This window comes from Galeopterus variegatus, unplaced genomic scaffold (assembly GCF_000696425.1).
Source record: "Galeopterus variegatus unplaced genomic scaffold, G_variegatus-3.0.2 Scaffold323, whole genome shotgun sequence".
Taxonomy (NCBI): domain Eukaryota; kingdom Metazoa; phylum Chordata; class Mammalia; order Dermoptera; family Cynocephalidae; genus Galeopterus; species Galeopterus variegatus.
Genome location: NW_007726434.1, coordinates 354,301 through 379,342, shown reverse-complemented (window position 1 = coordinate 379,342; position 25,042 = coordinate 354,301). Strand labels below are relative to the sequence as shown.

Here is a 25,042-nt window from a genome sequence, read left to right as displayed (position 1 = left end):
ACACCTCTAGCATGGAGTGATATGTCATTCCAGATGTCGCCATTATTAGGTGGGTGGTCTGTTACTCAACTGACAGATGTCATTGTTGATTATATAGTTACGGCTGGGTTTTTCTTAAGTACTCTTAAATTCTCTCTCTTTTTCTATGTGTAATATTCCACTATATGTAATATATTATATATATCATATATTTCTCTATACATGTACTACGTATATTATCTACCACCAAACTATAGTTTTAGAAATGTCAGATACTTTTTCAAATTTGTTTTAAAGATAACCTTTTTGAGTAAACAGTAATTTTCCCCAACGGGAAGAATTGTAATTTTTGCACCTTTTCAGGAAAAATTCTTCAACATTTTCAACTTATTTAAACCTATAATTAATGGAAATAGAGGAAATTCTCTTCATTCATGAACTTTCTAATTACACAGATAGTTAATCTATCATCCTTAATGAATGATGATGCCAATTTCATAGATAGCAAGATGTAGATCATCAAGATTTTGGGTAAATACAATTTCAAAATTATCAGAAACCAAAAGTAAGATTTCACTGTAGTATTACCTTTACTTCCTGAATTACGTAGTTTGGATTCCATACGATAAAGACTTACTAATTGATTTCCAAATCCTCACCTAATATTTGTTCCTCTGCCCTGACCATATAGCTAGACAGTAGAGAAGGAAATAGATACCAGTCTTCCCTGTAATCCATACACTCTGCAAGGGCCACTGCCAGTTCCTTCATTCACCAGGACAAAGTGGCATTAATCCTGTGGGAATAGTTCCTCTGTGCCTTGGCTGATCTGTGTTTACTAGCACAGCACAGAGGTGCTTTGTTTATGTCTGAGAAAATAGTTATAAATCACACTTCTTTGAATTATAAATATGCATTTATCTTTAGAATATATCACTAACTGAGTCATTTCGATGTAAATATTGCACCTCTTCAATATAATGATGATAATAGAGGCTGTGAATCCACAGATTTGCCCAAGTGCTCCCTTTTCAATAACTGAAAATATTTAAATCACAGGAGCTTTAACATCCTATGGGGAGGGGCAGACAGACATGTCAGTAGAGTCTGTAGGGGGATTGTGGTGCAATTTCTCAGTTGGTATGTTCTGGCTTTGCTGTGACTGACTCAGAGTAGCTCCTCAGCTCCTTTGCTCTATCAGCTCTGTCATCAAACAGAATGAGTTTTATGGCAAAGGGTGGGTAACAACACAAGGTAGGCAAACCAAGCATCTGCAGATTTCCTCCTTCAATCAAAATACTTGCTGAAGTCCTCCAGCTTCCTAAGACTGGTAAAGAGACCAGTTTTTGGTAGGAGGTCCCCCAGGTCATGGAGAATCTACGTGGTGGTGGCCATTCTTACTTGTTGGCATCCATGTCTGGTAACTGTCTCAGTTGTAATTTTACTTGAAGATTAAAGCACAGATTTTTATATGTATCTTCTGTTCTCCGAGTGTAAAAAATATAAAATACACGTACATTCACTTTTAAGTGGCGATATTGTAATTCAGCAGATTTTTGTTTTTCACTGAAACCTGGAGTTGAATTGTCTTGAGCCGGAAGGCATTCAAGCTGGTGTTTTTCACTTAGCTATATTTCTCTATAAGCATCTAATTGTTTCAAAAAGTGATGTACAGTATGCAAAAATCTGAATCTAATGCAAATAAGTTTGTACAGCACTAAAGCTAACAGGTGTTCTCATTAATGTAAGTAGACATGGAACAATTCTTGAATGTTTTATAAACACTCATAATCATGGCCAAATATGTTACAATAGCATAGAGATACATACTGCAACATCTTTTATTCTTGTTGTGCAATCTCAGCACTTATTAGTAGGAGTTATGTGTGAGTACTTAACTAGTGGCAGCAATACCTGCTTCTGCTTAAATCATTGTATCTTAAAATTAGCTAATACTTTCAAATAGAATTATTAGGATCACAACTATTGCTATCTCCTGCCACAGTTTGCTTGTTGATTAATGTTAACAGTGCTTTAGTGAAATTAACAACTGCAACACTGATGGACAAGAAATAAGCACCTTTGCCTCACTGAGGTTCTCTAAACACTTGACCCGTTAACCTAAAGATTAACTCTTAAAAAATCTTAAACTCATGTCTAATTTCCCATACTGTCAACTTCCACTTAGAATGGAGCATATATAGAGTAAGATTCTTGGATAATCTAGCATAGATTATTCCCGCCAAACACATGGGTAGCTTTGGAATATAGTCAAGAATATTCTATTGTGGGGATATGCATTGAAATACAGACTACTTTTGGTGTTTCCTGGCCCCTCCAAGTTAGATCCTATTGTCTGGAGTCTAGAACTCATTGGCTGGTGGCCAAATGTAGTCTTCAAATTGCTGTTTTCAATCTTCAAAACAGTTTGCCTACTCTACCCTAATAGGGTGTTATCAGTGGATGTCAAAATAAACTACTTATATTTCCTGAAAGAATGCAATTGTATTGCAGCCTTCAGAATTTTATTACAATGGAGGATGAGTTAAGTATATCAAACGATGGAATGTTATGCATTCACTGAAATGAATAAGGTAGACAAGGCTTATCTATTTACTATTTTCTTAGTGCCTCTTATGTGTGGGTTGTTCAGCCAGGCACATACACAATTGCCATTGGCTCAGGGTTGTAATCACAACGTAGCGGGAGAAACAGAAAGATCAACAGTGCATTGCAATGTAAACCACTTTGTGCTATGACAAAGGAGAAGCAGGATATCGTGAAAGACCTCAGGGGGGACATCTATTTCAGAGAAGACTTTACTGAAAGATGACATCTAAATTGATTTGAATGATATGACAGAGGAAGTCAGAAGGTTCTGTGCAGCAGGAACAACCTGCTCTAAGGGAAGATATGAGAATTAATTTGGGACACCTAGAGAACAAAATAAATTTCAGTATGGCTGGATCATAGAGATGCAGAGGGAAATGTGGAGTGGGGGAACTTCAGCACACATAGGTGCCAGAGCACACAGGGGCTGGCAGGCTGAATTAAAGGTGGGCACAGCATGGCAACAGCTGTGGGGAATTGCAGACTCTCATCAAACAGAGGAATGTGACAATCAGATCCAAATTTCAGAGAGAGATCACTTTGGCTGCAATATGGTAGAGAGAGCAAAGGACATTATAACTGTCTACATGGGAGATGATGGTAGTATAGATACTTAAATGCATAAGAAATTTTTATAACATTATAACTTTGGCTGCAATATGGTAGAGAGAGCAAAGGACATTATAACTATCTACATGGGAGATGATGGTAGTATAGATACTTAAATGCATAAGAAATTTTTATAACATTATACATGATATTTTCATTAAAATATAAACACATATATAATGTTTATGCAGGGGCCAAAAAGGAATAGAAGGAGACACAACAATTTAGTATATCTTGGGAAAAGGGAGATTTTGTGTTTGTATTACACACCTGAATTTGTTAAGATGTTGTAAATTGAGCATTACTTAAATAATGACAGTAATAATAAAATCATTCCAATTTGCAAATGCTGGGGACAGCAGGATTCCCAAATGCCATGTGACTAGTCAAGTGTGCACAGTGAACATAGGTCAGGCTGGAGGCTGGTCTGTGGTTGGCAGAGAGACTGACTGGTGAGTACCAGCGGAACACAAGACCTAGGATGATTCCTTCATCTAGAGACAACTACTCCCCCAACTTTAAAAATTAACATTAAGAGCATTAAAACTCTAAGCTGATATCTTTTTACACCAACTGCTTCGATTAGTCACTTTTTCTGTCGTTTTTCATATGAGCACCACAGGCAAAAGTTTTAGTGTAGCTGACTGCAAAACTGTGGAAACTGCTAAACTATCTACTAATTACTTGGATAGTATTCTTTCATGAATATTGAGAAGATTGTTTCTCAGTACGTAAAATATTTTAACACAGATAAAAGAATGAACATGAGTTTTTATTTGCTTGTTTGAAATGAATCGTGGGTTTAGATATTTTGTAAATAAACAGAAAGGTAGAGTGGGCAAGTGTATGGAGCATGAATGTTCACTAGAGGGCCAATTTTATTATGCAGAACAAATCTCTGTTGTAAGAATTCATGGACCAAATTATTTGGGTGTGAAAGGTACAGCTCAATTTCAATTAAAAAGCATTGTTTCTTGAAAGGTTGGCCTTAAACCTTAGATTTCAGAATACACTTGAGATCTGTCGTGTACGTAGCTCAACATTTGTTTACTTTCCATTAAATAAGAAATTGCTTACATGGGCAGGTTATTTTGATATGATGATACCACTGAGGGTTCCAATAAATGTACATGCAAATCAATCAACCCCAAACACATTGAAAACATATCCAATAAACATCTGGAAACTAATGAACACACATTTGTTAACACAGGGGGAGTTGTGGAAATGCAGGATCCATTGGTAGCCTGGCTTATTTAGTAGCATGTGGATTTAGGAACATTTCACGGAGTCAGAAGAAACAGGGTAATTATAACATAAGGTTCAACATCTTTAGATGTGTAGAACATTTTCCGTTCCTTAAAACAAATATTCCCTAAGAAAGTATAAAACATTTTTCTGACTTGCAAAGTTTTTGCAGTCTATCATTTAAATTACTTAAATAAAGGGAGCTTTACTGCTCCCCAAAGCTGAGAATATAACACCCTCCATACATATTAGCTTGATCTTCTTGACAGACCAGAAAAGTGTTTGTGTGAGCCAATTAAAACAAAAATGGATCCCTAGTGGCTTGTTCCTCACACAACTTCTGAAGACTGCTATCATTGTTTGCTAGGGTAACCCTGGATAAGGCTGCTATCCAAAGTAAACAAACTTTTCAAAACTTTCATGACAGATGGGGGTTACAAATGCATTTTAATAAGAGAGTTGCCGAAGCAACTTTTTTTTTTTTTTTTTTTGTAATCAGCCTATATTTACTTAACATCTAGCAACATTGGGAACACAAGGCAGATACTTTCTCACAAAATGCTTTCGCAAGTAACATTTTTGGAAAGACAAATTGAAAACCTTTTACTTCTAACTGATATTTTACCCTTAGTTTTATGTTAACTTTGCTCGACATGTTAAGAAAAATGTTAGGAGCTACTCAAGCCAGATTGTAATTTGAGACAGACATGCAGTCTGATAATGTAATTTCTTTGATGGTCATAAACACCTTTGAGACCAAGTAATTTAACTATTAGTATAACTATGACAACCTTCATTTGATCAACTATATCAAATGTGGAGTGTGATGCAAGAATAAAAAATGTTAATCTGTGTTTTGTTTTGTTTTTTAAATATTACTGCTTTGATTTTAGGTCTTGCTATCTCAGTACAGTGTAGCAAAAATATATATCTGCATTTTAGGTGGTGAATATTCAGTACAGATATAGCAAAAAATTAATATCTCAAAAATAATTCATCTTAACTTCAAATAAATTTATTATATTTTGACATAACTTTTTATTCCTACTTAATTCAATTCAAATATAATGATTTAATCATGAAGACCTAAATATCTCTAAATAAAATAGAAATTAAATTCCTTTGCTCTTATCCAGTTATTTCTAGAACCACTATAGCCATATCATTTAATATGTTTTAGGGTTCTTTGGATATCTGGCATATCTTATTATACATTTCTTGTATAGAGTTTTGGCTTCATTAAGATGAAATAACCCCTCAAGTTTTTAGTCAAAGACTAATTCTAAGCAAAATATGAAAGATATTTATTCAAATGTAGGATTGTTTTAGTCCTTTCTAGGATTTGAAGGAGTTTTTGTATGCCCCAAGTCTGTCTTAGATATATTTTTTCACAGCAAGAGAGTGGTTGTTTTGGGGGGGAAAAATCAGAGTAAGGATTTTGGGTGATCTTTTAAAATTGTGCTATCTTCAGCATAACAGTAAGGAAGCAAGCAACTTTTTCTAAAGTCACTATTCCAAATTTCACAACTGAAACCAAATCTTCATGGCCCTTCCCCCACTCCAAGTCCTTGACTGTATAGGACTCTTTGCTGAGAACTAGTGAGCTAGAAATCAAGATCTTTGTAATCTCTTAATTCTATCGTTTCAAATGATGCCAATTTAATAGAATGGCATTCTCATTTTCCTCATTTGCTTCATTTTCTTCATTTGCAAAATTACTTTATGATAGTGGAGGGAAGCTACATTTGAAGAATGTTTATTATGTGCTTTGAGATCATTAAAGCTGGTATCACTTTGCATACCAAGTGGTAGTATTTGTATCCTTAATATACTGAAGTTCTGGTACAATCAACTTTTAAAAAATAACATATCATGACCAACAATTTATGCATAATTCCATGATGTAAATGTGTCTGCAGTAATTACTCCGTCCTCTGAAATCCTGACACGAGCACTGTCTGTGCCACTCACATTGGGACTTAGTATAAGCCATTTTCTATTGTTATTTATCCTTATATGCATATGTCCTATTTATCCAAACAGATTTTGAGTTCTTGAGGATGGAGGCTGTGTATCCCTAACTTCTAGCAATTTGCCTTGTACTGAATGGATGCTTTGATTAAAAGTCATTGCTGATGATTAGGAGGATGTTCAGTCCTGAACATGTCCTCTCAGTCCCCTAAATGGGGAATTATTTGTGGGTCTTATTCTGTAATTGGAAAGGTGGTACTATCAAAGAGAGGGAAGCAAAATGTCACTTATTGTCTCTTGCATCTTTGGTAATCACCCCATGTACATGTGAGGAGAACTGAAAAGGAAGAAGCTGACAATATTTAACCATCAAATATGTTTTGCTGATGAGGTATCTATCAATAAAGCATAAAGCTATCCATTAATCATCATCATATTAATTTGGTTATTATTAAAGCCAAATATGATTTGGTTATTATTAAAAGGCTGGCAATAACTAAATTAAAATGTCTACAGTATTTACTTTGCCTAGTTATGAGTGGTTTTAATTTGATTCTTTGTTATCTTTATTTGTCCTAAATTCTCCACAATAAATTTGTATTATTCCTATAATCAGAAAAAAAGTGAAATTCTGAAAAGGTTTTGTTCTAGTAAAGAACAATTCTAGTAAAGAAAAGTATGGAAATGCTTAATAGTATCAATGCCATTCTACATATGAATTTCTCATTTGAATTAAAATCTAACACTCTTAAATCTTACTGCCATAATGAGCATCAACAAGGGGGAAACAATTGACAATATTGGAAAGGAGAATACTTAAATAAATTTAAACACTGCTCCTTAAAACTCTCTTAAGATGTTTTAAATTAGCATGACAGTACTCCATTTAACTAAAAACTGAAAAACAAATGTTTTCCCTCTTCATCTCTTATCAGCAGAGTTTGGAGCTTGTATATACCTGCCTCCATCTTCGGAAGAACCACACAAGAACACAGACCAAGATTCCAAGCCCAAAGGAAAATCATTGTTAAATTAATGCCAAAAAGCCTTAAAGAATATGGCTATTCTACATTTGTCATTGGGCATGCTCATATAATTTCCTGGGCATACATTTGCTACCAGCAAGAATTCAGATGGACTCTTATTAACTGCAAAAAAGTTTGAGGCATATTTCCCCAGACAGGTACTTGAGGATACTTTTCATTGACAACACTAGCACACTTCATTAAGACTGCTTTTGTGCCCTGATATTTTTCTTCAAAAAAATATGACCCAGTGGAGAAGAGAGATTTCAAGAAACATTCCCTTAGTAGGATTCTAAGCAAAATGGAGACCAACAGCTCTTATCTAAACCTGTCATGTTTTCTGTAAATTCTTCCTTCATACCCTCACGCTGACATCTGTCACACAGGCAAAACATGATATAGAAAGAGCGCATTAGCATGGCTTAGTATCAAATCCTTTATGTCTGTTATTAGTTCTACATCACTTTAGATTGTCATCATGAGTTGTTCAATCAAAAGATTTACTCAAAGCTAACATTCTTTACTGATGTCTTTTTTCCCCCAAGAGTGTTGAAAATTCGATTGTTCAAAGTGCAAATATGATTCAACAAACCATTTATCAGAAATTCTAAAGAGGTAATGTAAAAAAGTGGATTGAGAAAGCTGAATTAAATGGGCATTACCAGTCAAAGATTTTGAAACTACTTTCCTGTGAGTGACTGGAATGGAGCAGAACAAAGTCAATTACTGACTGTAATTAAGAAGTGGATGCATTTAAACTGTAGAGAGCAGTAGCAGACTTCTCCAGACTGCCTGGTAACTCAAAAGATTAGTGGGAAGACAGAGTAAAGGATGTGAACTGTATCTCTCTGATAGTATGTTTTGAATGAATTGTATTCATGTAGTTCTCTGATCTAGCTTCCCAAAAATGAATTTGTAAATCACTGATTATGTATGATTAATGCGGTAATGTATTTGGACAAAGAAACTTTTAAAATGCATTTTGCTTTTCCTTGTGTTAGCAGTAAAAGATCTCCTTTGCATTGCATAGCATGCACCCAAAATGCAAATGTTCTGCTGAAGTACTTATATTTTATCACTGTTTGAATTTACTACAATGAAAACTGAAATATGTTGGCTCTTTTTTAAACCCTCAGAATACAGTAAATCTAATTATGTTTGTTTCTTGTACTTTAAAAATGTTGTTCCTTTTTATAATTTTAATAATGGTTTATTTATACTGGCAGAGAAATATTCTATTAGAGTGTACATTATGCTTGGGCTAATTCATTTTTCTTTGTGTATGTTAACAAAGTGTGACGTTATATAATACATTCATAATCAAAATATTTAAATTTAGATTAGGATAAAGGTAGAGGTCAAGGACACTACCAGTTTTCTTGTGTTGGTTAGAAGTGACTTTATATTTTTAGATTACTATTTCTGAGGCAACACTTTATTAAACAAATATTTGGAACTTGATGTAAGTAAAGAACATTGCAATGGTGTTCGGATAATTAGGCAAACATCAGCTTAGCTGTCTTTTACTAGATACATAAAACAGAGGACTATTTTGAGCCATCCCAAATCTTACATGCAGTTTTATTTTTTTAAAAAAAGAGAGAGAGAGAATGATTGGCTCTGGTAAAATGCCAAATTCTAATGTGGGTAATTAAATCCTATTATTTTCCAGTCTTTCACTTCTTATAATTGCATACACTTTGGACATTTCTTCTCCTCATGGTTGTAGAGACTGAACTTGATATTCGAACCCATTTGCTCAAGAATGGTTAGTACTGAGTAATGTAGCATCTCTATAGAGTTTTTCTGAAAATAAATGACAAATGAATATATATGCACATGTGTAACCAAAGATTTCTTCAAAACACCAAATCATGACCATTAAATGTTGCCGTAAGAGTCACTAAAACCTTCAGAGTGAGCAGTTTTGGGTCATAATAGTCACTTTAAGGTCAAAATTACAGAGACAGCCTGAAGCATGATTTGTGGTTTTCTGGACCTATGCCACATTTCAGCATTCACCTCCTCTTTAGAGCAAGTACAGCTGAATAAAGGTGACTGGCTCCTGATTGAGTATTTTGAAATGTCAGTCCTCTAAACCTCTGAAGCCTTATTTGATGTGTGACAGTAGTCGGGAATGTTCATCTTCCTGTTGCTACAAAAAGTCAATAATACAAAGAGAAAATTTCACAGTTCAGATTGATGGCCTAATACAAAAAGCGTGTCCACACCCACTCTAATCAAATTCTTCTCTAAGTAGCCTCTTATGTGTGAAACCAAGAGCATTGCTCTGTTTCTTTAGGGTCACATCCTTCTCTCACAATTCTGGGGAGAAAAAGATTCACTGTAATGAAAAATGTAGAGTTACCCCCTGAACATTGTCAACTACTTAACAGCTCCAAGAGTTAGAAAGCTGGATGGTCATTTGATAAATTCTCTCTGTGAGAGGTTCAAATATGTAAATGAACTTGTATTCTAATACACTCTCTTTGCGGGGAAAGTGGTCCTTTATTACTTTCCTATAGATCTTTGTGATAGGAAAGTAGAAACAGCCAAATGTTATTCATCTGAATGACCTTTTGGATAAGTCTGCATCAGTCTTTTTCGTAAATAATCTGTTTTAGAGCCCTCTGTAAAAGGAAATCAAATATAGAGATACTATTAGATTTGAAAAAGACAAACAGGAAAGAGCCGAAAGTGCAGAATGAATTCTGACACACCCGGGTGCATTTTTCTGCGGGTTCTGACTTAAGTGTGCACCGTCTGCATTACTCTGAACTTCCTGGCTTATTTCTTCTTAAGTCAGAGTAATTCAGCTTTAGCCCTACTCTGAGTTAATCGTTCTATTATTAAAACAATAATGTATTTGTTATGACATGAAAAAGCAGTTTATAGAGAGCAGTTCAAAATGATCCTAGCCTTCCAGTTCCCAGAAAGACAATTACTGGAAAATAAGAAAATATTTCAGTGTATAAAACTGTGTTTTTTTTAAGGCTGTATTTTTTAAATGTGAGAAATCTATTTTACATGGTTTCCTTACCTGTCGATTTTTTTTTTTTCCAGATCACAACAGTATCAGGAAATGAGTTCCTTCTACAGTCAGATATTGACTTCATCATATTGGATTGGTTCCATGCTATCAAAAATGCAATTGACAGACTGGTATGTATTTGTTTTGGCTGTTACCTTTATTAATTAAAATGTAGTCATTTAAATCTTATTGCTCAGGCATGTAACACACGTGCATTTAAATAGATCCTATGGACTGAAAGATATTGGGTTCTTTTAAGTTTAAACAGAGACCACTAAAAACCTTTTCAGCAGACAGGATTTGTGGAACTAAATGTCATTTAATTTCTCTCTTTCAAAAACCTAGAGCATTCCTTTTGATTTTTCTTCTGAAATAACATGGACATTCATTTACTGGAGGCTATAAAAAGCACACAAGTACTTAATAACTACTGAATTTTTACGTTTTCAGTTTATGCACTCTATAATACATATTCTTGAAAATAAATACAAATGTATTTAAGACCATGCTCACTGTTATAATACCAGTAAACAATAACTCTTTGTACTGATTTTTATTGTTCTTCCAGCTAACCTAGATTGTCCTTCTTATGAAAATTACATATCTAGAACTTCATGAAATTATCCCACAACACACATTCAAAGCATGGTTTTTAAAAGAGCCAAATTATTTAAAACTACTCATTTCATACTGACTCTAGACTAAACATCTAATTTTAGGACACTAATATTTGCAAAATCTTGAGGAAAAATTATTCTTGAGAGTTTTAAACATGGTATACAATAGGAAAATACAACATTGTCTTTGTGATGTTATTAATATTTAATTGTTGTATTTCATTATATCATTTGGGGACTAAAACTTTAAAACATAAAATAACAAATTGACTTTTTCCCATCATCAATACAGTCTCCTTAGAGGTAGGAATGTGTGTGTGTGTGTGTGTGTGTGTGCAGATTCACACACATTCACACACACACAGTTTGTTGCCCTTAAGAGTGAACTCTGGGACCAACAGAATTGGCTCTATTGTTTATAAGCTGTGTGACCATAGATATCTAGAACTTCATGAAATTATCCCACAACACACATTCAAAGCATGGTTTTTAAAAGAGCCAAATTATTTAAAACTACTCATTTCATACTGACTCTAGACTAAACATCTAATTTTAGGACACTAATATTTGCAAAATCTTGAGGAAAAATTATTCTTGAGAGTTTTAAACATGGTATACAATAGGAAAATACAACATTGTCTTTGTGATGTTATTAATATTTAATTGTTGTATTTCATTATATCATTTGGGGACTAAAACTTTAAAACATAAAATAACAAATTGACTTTTTCCCATCATCAATACAGTCTCCTTAGAGGTAGGAATGTGTGTGTGTGTGTGTGTGTGTGTGCAGATTCACACACATTCACACACACACAGTTTGTTGCCTTTAAGAGTGAACTCTGGGACCAACAGAATTGGCTCTATTGTTTATAAGCTGTGTGACCATAGGCAAATTACTTTTCTTTTTTGGCCTCAATTTCTTCATCTGGAAAATAGAAATGATGATAATACTACCTACCTTGTAAGATTGCTGTGATGATTACTTGAATTAATGCATATAAAGAGCTTGGAATAATGCACAGCACTTAGAAAGTACCATATACATATATAACCTATAATTAAGTGTGAGTGTTGAGTTTAGTATACAGGCTCTATCCAAAAATAATTATCTTATTTCAAACTTCCCCTTAAATTCAACATCAAAATAAACTACAAAACTATTTGCTGTATCTTCTCTCTCTATTAAAACTATTTGTTTTAATTGTTTGTTGTGATGATGATAATACTACCTACCTCGTAAGATTGCTGTGATGATTACTTGAATTAATGCATATAAAGAGCTTGGAATAATGCACAGCACTTAGAAAGCACCATATACATATATAACCTATAATTAAGTGTGAGTGTTGAGTTTAGCATAGAGGCTCTATCCAAAAATAATTATCTTATTTCAAACTTCCCCTTAAATTCAACATCAAAATAAAATACAAAACTATTTGCTGTATCTTCTCTCTCTATTAAAACTATTTGTTTTAATTGTTTGTTGTTTCCAGCCAAAGGCTCCAAGTTGTCCATCAAGAAACCTGGAATTATTTAAAATCCAGAGATCCTCCAGTACTGAATTGCTAAGTCACTATGACAGTGATATAAAAGAACAGAAGCCAGAGCACAGAAAATCTTTAAGTGAGTATTTTCTTTGACTTAGTCATTTTAATTTTGTCTAAATGCAGTGCTTATGAAATATAAATGCTTGAAATAAGATGTAAGCCAAACTCATACTACTCATGGAAGATTCATAGCCATAAAAGATTTTTCCATATGATGATACAGTTTGAACTTATTTAATTTAAAGAACATTTCCCTTTCATTCCTGGTTATTGTTCCCTTTGACTTCATATGGGATCAGATATATGGTAAGAATTCAGAATTAGAATTAAGAAAAGATTTTTCCATATGATGATACAGTTTGAACTTATTTAATTTAAAGAACATTTCCCTTTCATTCCTGGTCATTGTTCCCTTTGACTTCATATGGGATCAGATATATGGTAAGAATTCAGAATTAGAATTAAGTTGTGAGTACATATTTAATACTAATTATATAAACATTTTATAGTAGATATTAAAAAATATGTGGTACAATAACTAGTAGATCTGCATTCTCAGCTATAATTTCTGGGAAGGAGATCTTGGCATGTTTCTAAAACCTGAAGCTATGAAGAAAAGGACTGCAAAAATGTGTTCGAGAAACACTGAGGCTAATAGATTCTGTATTGAGCCGCAGTCACTTAAAAATTTTTAGGATGCAATTGGGGGAAAAAAATCCTACAGATAGAATATCAGCTCCTTCTCTTTAGAACTTACTTTTAATTGGGAAAGACAATTATTTGTCTTAAAGTATTTGTCATAAATTGAGCTTAAATTCAATCCCAATTAAAGACAATGGAAGAAACACATGATTTATTCTAATCATTTCAAGATGTACCTAATTGTTTAATGATCTCGTATTCACTTTTTACTTTGAAGTTTAAAAAAAAAACTAGAAAATATTGATCACTTACTGTGCACCAGTACCTGTTCTCACTGTTTGTTTTATATAGACTCATGTAATCTTCCCACCAACCCTATGAGGTAGGTACTATTTTTTAACCCTGTTTTATAGATGAGGAAACTGAGGCCTAAAGAATTAAGGTAACTTGTACAAAGACTTGTTTCAAACCCAAGCAATCTGACTTGGGAGCCCGTGCTTTTAACCATTATACTATAGCGAAGTGAACACATAAAAGGTAAACTTAGTTTATAACAACCTTGGACTTGGGTAGAAATAATACATTAAAGTAAGATACATAGATATTAGTAAACTTAAATTGGGACCTAAAAACTTATTAGCAAAAGAATTAAAACCAGATGTTCTCTTTGGGCTTTGATTTCACTATTAAAATAAAAAAGTCATTTAATCTTTAATGCTAGCCCCAATTTTAGAAAATGCTTCTTTTTGTATCTTGGTGAATATATATAGTTAGAAGATTTTTTTAGGGCTAGTATATTTTTTGCAATGTAGGACAGAGTTGATATCTATCTATTACTCTGAATTAAGTTCATTCCATATGTATGTATTCATTTTCATCCGAAAGGCATAATGATTGACCCACCCACACAATATCAAATTAGACTATGCGTTTGAAATAGTGATTGGCATATTTTATATTTGATGCTTTTTAAAATGTTTTTTTAAGTAGAAAATACCCTGTGTGAAACTCCTCTGATCTCAGTCCTAGATTTGAACACCCAAACTTAGGTTTCTTAAAACATGCATTCAGTTTTATGTCACCCTCTAGAGATTAAATAATTATGTGGAATCAGAGATTCATAGTATCCTCTTTCTTATTAGTAGTCTAAGCACAAACTTTATTGTCGGTTTGCTGCTTTTGGCTTCCTATGCCCTTGATGTTCCCACGAGTTTTGTCGCCAAGATTGTAGGCAGATAAAGCCAGTATTACATTTTTAAAAGGCATGTGAACATCATTAGCAGCTAACAGGTGGTCATTTCATTGTCCAGTTTGTCTGTATAACATGGGAAAAATATGTTATCCCAAGGAGTGAATTCAGAAAGTTGTGTTTAAATATACTTTTCTTTTTAAAAATATGATTCTAACCTGCCAACACTATTAAGTACTAATCAGATTATTTTAAGATATCAGTTGAGTCTAACAGACAAGAAGCCAAAAATTCAATGTAAGGGCCAAATCACTGTGGGAAATTCAGGACACCAGCCTGGAATGAGAGTAGGAGAGCAGCTCTCCAGGGAGGGCTGTTATGGAAAGTGGAGAGTCAGTCAACGAAGATGCTAACATGTTTCTCCAAGGGAAGAGAAATGTCTTCCACTGATGGCAAGGGGAAGAAAAGCCCAAATACAAATCCTGCATCAGATAGCCTTGGAGACATTTTCTAACTTTTCTGAGCTTTATTTTCCAGATCTATAGAAATGCGTCTAATACTGTCCTTACAGGATTGTGTGAGAATTTGAAATTAGGTATATAAATACTTATCTCACAGCAAGCACTCAATAAGTAGGAGCTCTTATTATTATCCTCAATGTCCCCAAGCAGATGGCACCAAAACAAGGAATGAGCCAAGGGTGGTGTCTGATGGAAGACTGGAGCAAGGCATATATACTTGACACCCTGCTCCCTAAGTGTACAGAAAATAGGGGAGGAAAGCCGGAATTGGATATGGGAGTCATAGCTGCAAAAACCTAAATATGAGCATCTGGTCTTTCCCCTGGCGACTCCCCAGGTGCGAATGGCAGCCAGGGCACTCTTGGGAGCAGCATACCAGGAAACAGTAGAATGGAGCCAAGAGACACTTTTGATTTTTTTCTGCCCAGAAGAGCATGTCATTAAGGAGTTTTAGTTGATGGAAAGGATTCAGCATCTAGCCATTTCACTATTCCTTTAGAAAAAGCTCTAGTTTATTCATTCATGCATGCATTCATTCTTCCTTTTTTAAAAATTTTTTGTTGAAATGTATTGATTATACATATTTGTGGGGTACAGAGTTATATTTCAGTACATGAATACAGTGTGTAAGGATCAAATGAGGATAATTAGCATATTCATCATTACAAAACTTGATCATTTCTTTGTGATGAGGACATTCCATCTCCTCTCTTCTAGACATTTGATAACATGCAGTAAACTGTTGTTAATTACAGATGCCTAGCTTAACTGTACACCAACAGAACTTACTTTTCCTCTCTAGTTGTTTTGCTTCATTAACAAATACAACTAAAGGTGCACTATTAACAGTCTTGACTTCATTCATCGGTGCATTCAATTTTTTAAGAAATATTTTTGTATTTAGGTTATGCTTTAGTAGGAATATATCTCATGCCTATCAAGTACTAAACTGTAAAATCTGTAAGTGTGGAGAACTTGAATAACTTTTTGTGCATTCAATTTTTTAAGAAATATTTTTGTATTTAGGTTATGCTTTAGTAGGAATATCTCTCATGCCTATCAAGTACTAAACTGTAAAATCTGTAAGTGTGGAGAACTTGAATAACTTTTATATAAAATCGACATTTTTAGTATTATAAATAAGCATCCTAAAATGAACGTGAGTGAGAAAATAAAGCCAAAAGGTAAGAGTGCTAAAAGGAAATAGATTTCCCTTTAGCTGTCTTTTGATTAAGTTATCATAAAAAACAAATGTATTCAGGGTGAAATCCTAAAAGTACTTAGATGTGGATTTCTCAATTGCATGTCCCCTTTATGATATTTGTAATTAGGGTATCTGCAATATGTGTGTAATAATAAGGGTATATGTATTTAGATGTGGATTTCCCAGTTCCATATCCCCTTAATGATGTGTATAATAAGACTACAGGGATAAAGATAGGAATGAAAAACTCGTATTGAGATATTTATACAATGTAGAAAATGAAAATGCTGTAGACCTTTAACATTATCTTTGTTTAAATATTTGCCTGCAAAGTAGTCATAATCATGCCAAGTGAAAGCAAGTTAGAGAAGGCAGTAATTTTTTCTACTAATCTAAATAATTATAATACTGGCCATCCACAACTGTAAGTAGGCTATGTTCTCAAAATACAGTTGTAAACTGGTTGCTTAGACTTTTTTGACACGTTTTCACAAGGAGCCATGTACCAGGCCACAAAAGCACACTAGGGCCTTTTGCAATCATTTAGAACTCTGTTTCTATGGACAGCTCATTCTGAGTTTGCTGCACCTCTGGCCCTGAGAGCTAAGACTTCCCAGTAGCATTGCTTTCCATTTGACCTCCCATTTCCTTCTCCCCCTTTCCTGCACCAACTCCATCAAAGCAATTAGGAGTCTCAGAATGGCTTTGGCCGGGAAGCTCCTGGCCCCTGAAAATCCCTAGTGGTGGCAGGGAGGTAGTGAGGAGCCTCCAAGGCATTTCCTTCTCCCCCTTTCCTGCACCAACTCCATCAAAGCAATTAGGAGTCTCAGAATGGCTTTGGCTGGGAAGCTCCTGGCCCCTGAAAATCCCTAGTGGTGGCAGGGAGGTAGTGAGGAGCCTCCAAGCCAGAAGAAATAGTGAGAAAAGGAGAGAATGGAGGGTTGGGGAGAAAGTTTTCACAGCATGGGTGGGAAAGTGAGTCTTCAGCAAGGCAGATGTTTTTTGTAAGAAATGTGTGTAATGACAGATTAAGTCTGGCATTGTCCCAAATGTTAACATTTGATGAATCTAGGTGGTGTGTATACATGTGATCATGATGCTGTTATTTTATCCTTTCTGTATGTCTAAAAAGTTTTCCATTTAAAAACTGTAGTAAACACACACGTAACATTGGCTGTGTGCATAATTCAATAAAAGAATATACTTATTTTCTAATTGCAACTTAAAAACTTTTAAGAAAGAGCAAATTTTTTGAATATGTGTTAGATTAAGACATCCTTAAATAAAACATTGATAATTCATTGTTTTCCTACTTTTTCCTGAAAGCCAATTTTTTTTTCTTGTGACCATTGTGACCTTTCTGGTAAATATATAATTAAGAAAACTTGCAAAATGTTTATTATTATCCAAAATGGAAAAGTCATACTAGTTTCTTGGGTAAATATGTAATTAGCAATTGTTTAAAACACATACTGTGAAGTCTGTTCTGAAGTCTCATATAGATACTTATTTTAAAGTTTCTTCTTATTAAAAATTTTGTATAGAACAGCCTAGTCCTGCCAATGCATGAAAATAATAAGATGAGCAAGCCATCTGCTAAGAAAATGAAAACAATATTAAAATTGTACAGATAAATCATATTGAGCTCTAAAAAACAGAAAAGCTCTTACCTGGAAACAACAAAAAGTCATAATGTTTGTGTAGAGTATTATGGTTTATGATGCTTCAAGGGAACAAAGGTTTCTGACTGGGTAAGATGGTCAATCACCTGACTTTTTTTTCCCAAAAGAAATAGCCACTTTCCCAAAAGAAATGGCATCAGTTTTTTTCAATGTCCACTTGAAAAATATAAACTATTGTACTAAAATGTACAAATAAATAATTTTATTTTACTATAGTTATAAGACAGACAATATCTAAGGAACAATTAATGTCAATTCTCTTCTCAATTGTTTTCCAAGGTTGAGGGAGTTCTTTATTTCAAAATATTCAGTTGAAAAAGAAAAAATGGGAAAATTTTAAATGAAAATTTATGTTGTTAAGACTGGGGGATTTAAACATCATGAGAGAAAACAGTAAAGTTTAGACACATACTTGATAACCAGGCATCCAAATTAATTTGTCAAAACAGTATTATTCACAAAGGTTCCAGGACTTCAAGGTGGCCCTTCATGACACCAGACATTGTTCTGACATGTGCTCCTAAGATAGTTAGCAGCAATCCCAACTTTCCTGGGACCCACAGATTGCAGTTTCTTCAAAACATTCAGTTCTTAATGATTCATTTGATAAGAGGACTTATGAGCTGAGCAAAGATTGTTCTGATTAATCTCTTCTTTCCCATCTAAGGGTTGATCTTGCCCTCTGACCTATGGGTGTCGTTGTCATGCATCTTGTAGCATCAGCTACTCTGAAAGTCTATCTAACCCTATCGGCACTCAAGCACTAGATCACCCCATCTTCCTCCTGACCCTGGCAATAACACTGTGACCGTACTTCTCCTTAGATGAACTGCTTTTAATCAATTTCTGATTTCATTAGGTCAAATGGCATCTTTCTTTCAATAATAGGCCAAATCCAGAGGGGTCTTTGCTCTAACACTCAAGCAATATTTCCTTAGCATTAATACACTACTGTAATTGTAAACAAAAGGAAAAAATGCTCTTTGATCCCCTCTGGAAGTTTCTATTTCATGACTTTAGAATGAGCATATATTAATGTTTTTTAATAAAGTTAGGCATTTAATATTCATTCATTGTTGGGATATAAAGTTTAAAGTACCTTTGCTAAACATGGCATTTAAGGCATTCTTACAGTAAATAACTGTGCAGAGAAAAGCATTATTTTGAAAGCAAATGACCACTTCTTTCTACGCAAGATTTACTTAGTCTACTGATTTTTGTTTCTAGAGTATAGGAATTTATGCTGGTTTTTTTTTTTTAAAGTCCTAAAAGAAAGTAATCTGATTTTTAATGTATTTACTTAAATGTCCAAAATTGGCCTAATATGCTTAGGGGGAAAATTTAATTGTAAATATATAGAATTTTTGAGATTTTCTTAGAAAATAAGTTTATTTCTTATTGCTCAGAGTACAGCCCACACCCATGTAAGCAAAATTGGGTATTGCTTTCACCTAAAAGTATGAGTTGAATACAAAATCACCAGATGTTTCCATCAAAATTCAATGAAGTGTGATGTATGACATTACAACTCTTAGCTTCCTTCAAGAAACGGCTCATGGATGATGTGGGAAAAGTAAATCAGTCAATTCATCTCTTTGATTATTTAAATAGTACCTGAAGCCAAATATTCCTGCTACCCAATTTCCTGATGTAAAAAACATACCTTATATATATACAAAATTAATTGGGCTAAAAAACTAGAGGTAAAATAAGAGATGCCTTAACCAAGTACAAAATATAAGACTGGGATGGGATCTTGCCATCTGATATGCTAACCTCCAAAACTGAAGTCAAAGGTTAAGAACAATTTTTTATCTAACTACTACATTTGAATAGCACAAGTCTAAGTTCCTCTGTAGAAAGTTCTTTATGACCTTGCCCCTTCTCCAGGCTTTCTCCACCTCTCCCTAACCCACAATTTACTTTCCAGGGAAATAGTGCTTATAATCTTCAATGTACACTGCGCTATACGGACTTTTACCTTTAAATCAAGGTCTTCTCTTTACTAAACTAACATCCTTTAAGACTCAGCTCAGGCCACACTTTCCAATATTTCTATAATCCATTCTAACCTCCTATTTTATTTGAAAGAATTACTGTGGTTTATACCTATTCTTGAGGCTCTTCTATGGTCTCTGATTTGGAATTTTCAAGGTTCTATTGAAGGCATTAAAGAAAAAGGAAACTCTGTAATGTACAAAAAAGAATAATAGTAATTTTAATTTTTAGAAGACTCTGCAAGTAATTTTTTCTAGGGTTAGCTTATTTAAAAAAATCCAGTTTAACACAAAAATAATTCAAGTGTTGGCTCTCAGCACCTGCTACAAAAGATTGCAAGAGATTGTATAAGAAATTTGGGTCCAAGAGTCAGAAAATTTTAGTACAATTCTTACCTCCGTGATATATAGCTATATGATATGGACAAGTTCCTTTCCTGAAATTGAGTTTCCAGATAAATATGGTGAATACTCTTTGTATAATTATAAAATAATATAAATATAAATATGTGTATTATCTAAAAATGTAATATATAGATGCTTCTTGACTTAAGATGGGTTTATGTCCCAATAAACCCATGGTAAATTGAAAATATTGCAAGTTGAAAATGCATTTTCTAGTTAATTATATTTTCAATTTGCCACGGGTTTATCCAGACGTAATGACATCTTAAGTTGAGGAGCATACTGAATGCACATTTCTCTTGCACCATGGTAAAGTCAAAGATTGTTAAGTAGAACCATCATAAGTGCAAGGACCTTCTGTATGTGTTATATCTAAGGATAATATATATAATGGATCTGAAACATACCCAAGAATTTTGTAGATTATATATTGCAATATAAATATTGGATACAATGATTTCCATATGCATGAATTCTAAGTAAAATAATCATGACTTTTTTTTATCTACTACAAATCTACCAGTTTCTCTCTTTAGAAATATAGCAAGAATGCATTTCTGCTACTGATTTAAACAGTTGCCAAAATGCAAAACAAACAAATGCATAATTTGCCAAAGACTACATTTTTTTTATTTTATTTTATTTTATTTTTTAGGATTGCAAAACATGATTTTATTTATTTATTTATTTTTTATTATTTTTATTTTGTCAATATACAATGTAGTTAGTTATTGTGTCCCATCACCGAAACCTCCCTCCCTCCTCCCTCTCCCCCCTCCCACCCAGGTGTGTCCCCTCCATTTTCTTGTTGTAAGAACTTCAAAAAAAAAAGTTGTGGTTGTTCAAGTTTTAAATCTGACAAGGGAAACTGCAAACTTAAAAGCATCTTATACCCTAGAAATTCATTTGACTCTTAATTTCTAATGTTTTCATTTTCCTTAAATTTAGAATCACCTAACGTATTCAAAAAGTAGTACATGTAATAGCCATTTTCTGCTTGAAATGGACTTAACTACAGGTTGTGAATAACTTTAAAAACCCGAACTGCAGAGGGCCTAGTTATGTGTTACCTTGATCACTTCTGAAGACATTTTCAATAATGTCTCTTGAGATGGGTCCAGAAATGACTTTATTGCTTTCCCAAAGGCTTCACTTACAAGCTTATCACTCTTTTGTTATTTTATTGACTCAGGGCATCATATATACTCTTACCTTTAGAGATTCTGAGTATCATTGGAAATAAATGCTCGAGTTTGCCTTTCCTGAGTGTGAGCCTGGTGGCAGTCTCTATAATTCAATATCTCCAAGTGTCAGTTGCCTTTTCCATTCTTGTATAAAATAGCGAAATAATACAATGGTAGAATTTTAACAGAATTACATAATTTCACTTAAAAATACAGAAAGATTTTGCTTAATTTTAATGTTTTATATAAATAATATATTAGAATCAAACAAATATCATAAAGCATCTGGTGATAAAGAGGTGACTTTTATTGACTAAAGTAAAAATATTAAACCACATAGATATAGAGCTTCTTGCAAGGAGTGAACTGAAAGACACTAAAAGTCTGGTTTTACCAAAGTACAGTCTATTGACAAGCTGGCAAGCATGCCTGTACATACCCCGTTCATCAGAGGGATTGTAGCATGTGGGGGAGGTAATCCTAGCTAACTAAGGATTCAGTCATTTGCTTAAACCAAGATCACCCTATTGCATTAGAGTGCACATGCCTAGGGGGTAAAAACCATGACCCCTGATGATTCTCCTCCCCGTCCCCTTGCCTAAGGCAGAGTCTGAAACATAGTGGGGTTCACTATTAAATGTCCAAGCGAGTGATAGGAGAACCTTGAAGAAACCATTATGAATTTTAAGCATAAAGAACGAAAGAAAAGGTTTAATTGTGAGGCACTCACCTCTTGATGGATGTTTTTTAGTTTGGATTTCTCCAGAAACAATTCTTGAGACAGAAATTTTAGTGCGAGTAATGTATTAGAAGTTGTTCCTAGACACACAAGGTAGGGAAGGGACTAGAGGAAGAGAGCCAGGGAGGGGAAGGCCTCAAATAAAGAGGAATTAAAGAATCCTAGAGTTGAATGCTGCTGTGGAACTCTGGGAGTTTTTCAGATACAGAAGAGAGGAATTGCAGAGAAGAAAATGGATACATATCAGGATAGGAAAGAAAGAACCACACAGTATGAAGTGTTTGGAGAACAGCATCAGATTGGTGAGCGTAGAGTCCTACAAAACACTGGGGCAAAAAACAGAGGTCAGGTTGGAAATGGCAAAGCATCTTGCACAGAATGGTAAGAAATTTGAACTTTATACTATAGGTAATGGGAGGCTAGTGAAGGATTTCTATGCGGGCAGGAGACATTAACAGATCTGATTTTTAGAATAATAATTTTGGGGGAAATGTGGAGAATGGCAAAGAGATAGCACAAAAAAAGTGAAAGAACAGGGGTAAGGAGATAAATCAGGAAACTATTATAGTAGACCAAGTAACATATGCTGCAGGCACAAACTAAGGAGTGGGAATGCGAGAAGGAGAAAGATTCCAGAGATTTTTGAGGTGATATTGATATTCTTGACATATATTGGAAGGATTTTTGGCAGTTCCCAAATACCCATTGCTTCTGAGGTTTGGAAAAAACACCAGGATGCCAAAGAGTTCAGAACTTGCATCCTGTATCTCATTCTTTCAGGAGTCTACTAGATTCTTGCCACTCAAAGTGTGGTCCATGGACCACCAACAACAATATAACCTAGAGCTCTATAGGAAATACAAACTCTTAAGCCCCACCACAAACCTACTGAACCACATCTGCATTTAACAGGTATGAACATTAAAGTTTGAGAAACACATTATAATATGACAAAAATAATTTTTCTAAATAGGTTTTTGAAAGTCCAGAGCCAGAGAGTGGCCTTTGGGATGATTAATGACCTCCTCATACAGAAGAGCTATCTAGTCTGCCTTTGTGTAAAATAACCCTGCATTTGGTTACCATACTGGCCATGTCATGACAATGGTGAATATTTATTTAATCTCATCAATCCCTTCCAACCCATGATTACAGACTAGTTGAGAGACTCAAGATTTATACTTCCTGTGTAGCCTTTGCCTGTGCCACACCCAAATCATCTGCACTGAACTGCCCATGTCAAAAAGCCAACAGCTCCAGCCAAACAACAACAATAACAGAAAATGACTCAAGAATAAACTACCCTCACCAAAGCAAACAGACAAAAAACCAAAGTTCCAAGCAATTCTCTGGAAATAATCCACAATTCCCTGGCTATACACAAGTGCAAAGTCCTTCTGAGATTCTACTTATCCTTTATCTTCCACTTGATTCTTCTTCTGGGCACATATAATCTCACATGCAGCCTTTTTCTGTTACTTCCCTTCTCAAAGGCAAGAACAATAATAATTGATTGCTAAAATTACTTTATTTTTATGTTGTTCTTGAGTACTTGAATACATTTCCCATTGGCCTTTCAGGTTAAGTGTCATAATTCTGGATGAGCCACAGCTTAGCTGTTTTACTCATAGAGTAAGTTTATCTGTTGTGCCTGCCAAAACAATCAAGGCCACCAGCCTGCACTTTAGTCAAGTTGTTCTGAAAAATTGCAAAGAAAACAAGAGTAGGCTCACAATTTAGTTATCGAAAAATGGCGAAGAGCTTCAAAATAAAGTCTGTTTAATCCTTCTAGTAGTATGACTTTTTCCTCATTGGAAAGAACTGATAATAACTATTTCTGAAATAAAATATTATTTTTTCAGGTACACCCTTTTTTATTCTAGGAAATGAAAACTGAAATGGGCGACCGATAAATATTTTCTCAGTAAGAATTTTCCTCGCAAATTTGCCCCCAAGTGTACAGTTCTTTAAACATTTGCTAAATAGAAATGAGACAGATTGAAGGGTTTCCTTAAAATTTTAGTAGTGCCTGGATTCATTTCACTTATTTAGCTTTATTATTCCAGGACAGCTTACATAAGAATAATTAATTTTTTTTTTTTTTTGGTCCTACTCAGTACCTGGGTTTGTTATTGAGGTTACATGCCTTATTTTTAAATTAGGTTTAACTACAACTGATTTCCACGGAAGGGTTGGCTAAGAACCCACAGAATTTTTGCTTAACTCATTTTTAGTGAACAAAATCCAGAATTTTAGTCAGGAAGCATTAAACATTAATCACATGTGAGCAGGGTCATTAAAGTTTCCTTCACCTCTAGAACAGTGGATCATCATGGAATCATGACTGAGCTCACTTCATAATCTTTGCAATCACTTAAAAGCAATCATTTTCATAAGTCTTACAAGAAGCTTTTAACTATTACTTGAAGAGCATGTTGGAATATTAGAAAGTATTATGTTGTGTTATTATAGATGTGACTTGTGAATTGAGAAAAAATGTTCTCTGAGTCAAAACTCTTGGAAGTTATTTTTTCCAGCTTGAATAGTTTTAATTGTTTAACACAGTCTGTGATTATATTTTTTACATGGCAGGTAAAGACCTTGTTGCTAAAATATAAATTAAAGTATAATTTATTAATTATTACTCTCTTAAATTTATAGAAAATTAGAGGAGAAGTGCAATATTTTTTACTGCAGCTAAGAAGGGTAGTTGGTGATACATAATTTAAGGTGAGTCAGTTAAGGGGAAAAGCTAAAACAAATCCCTTCTCTAAATTATTGTTGCCTTTCTCCTTCCATTTCTTGTAACCACTTCTCATCTTTGACTTTGAAACCCAAC

General features: G+C 34.1%; 1 protein-coding gene across 1 annotated transcript in view; it reads left to right on the top strand.

Moving 5' to 3' along the window:
• ARHGAP15 (Rho GTPase activating protein 15) overlaps nt 1-25,042 on the top strand; it is a 571,811-nt gene that overhangs the window by 253,986 nt on the left and 292,783 nt on the right. The window contains exons 6-7 of the mRNA XM_008567489.1: nt 10,506-10,604; nt 12,587-12,716. Of these exons, the coding sequence (XP_008565711.1) occupies nt 10,506-10,604; nt 12,587-12,716 (229 nt within the window). The remainder of the gene's footprint in view (nt 1-10,505; nt 10,605-12,586; nt 12,717-25,042) is intronic.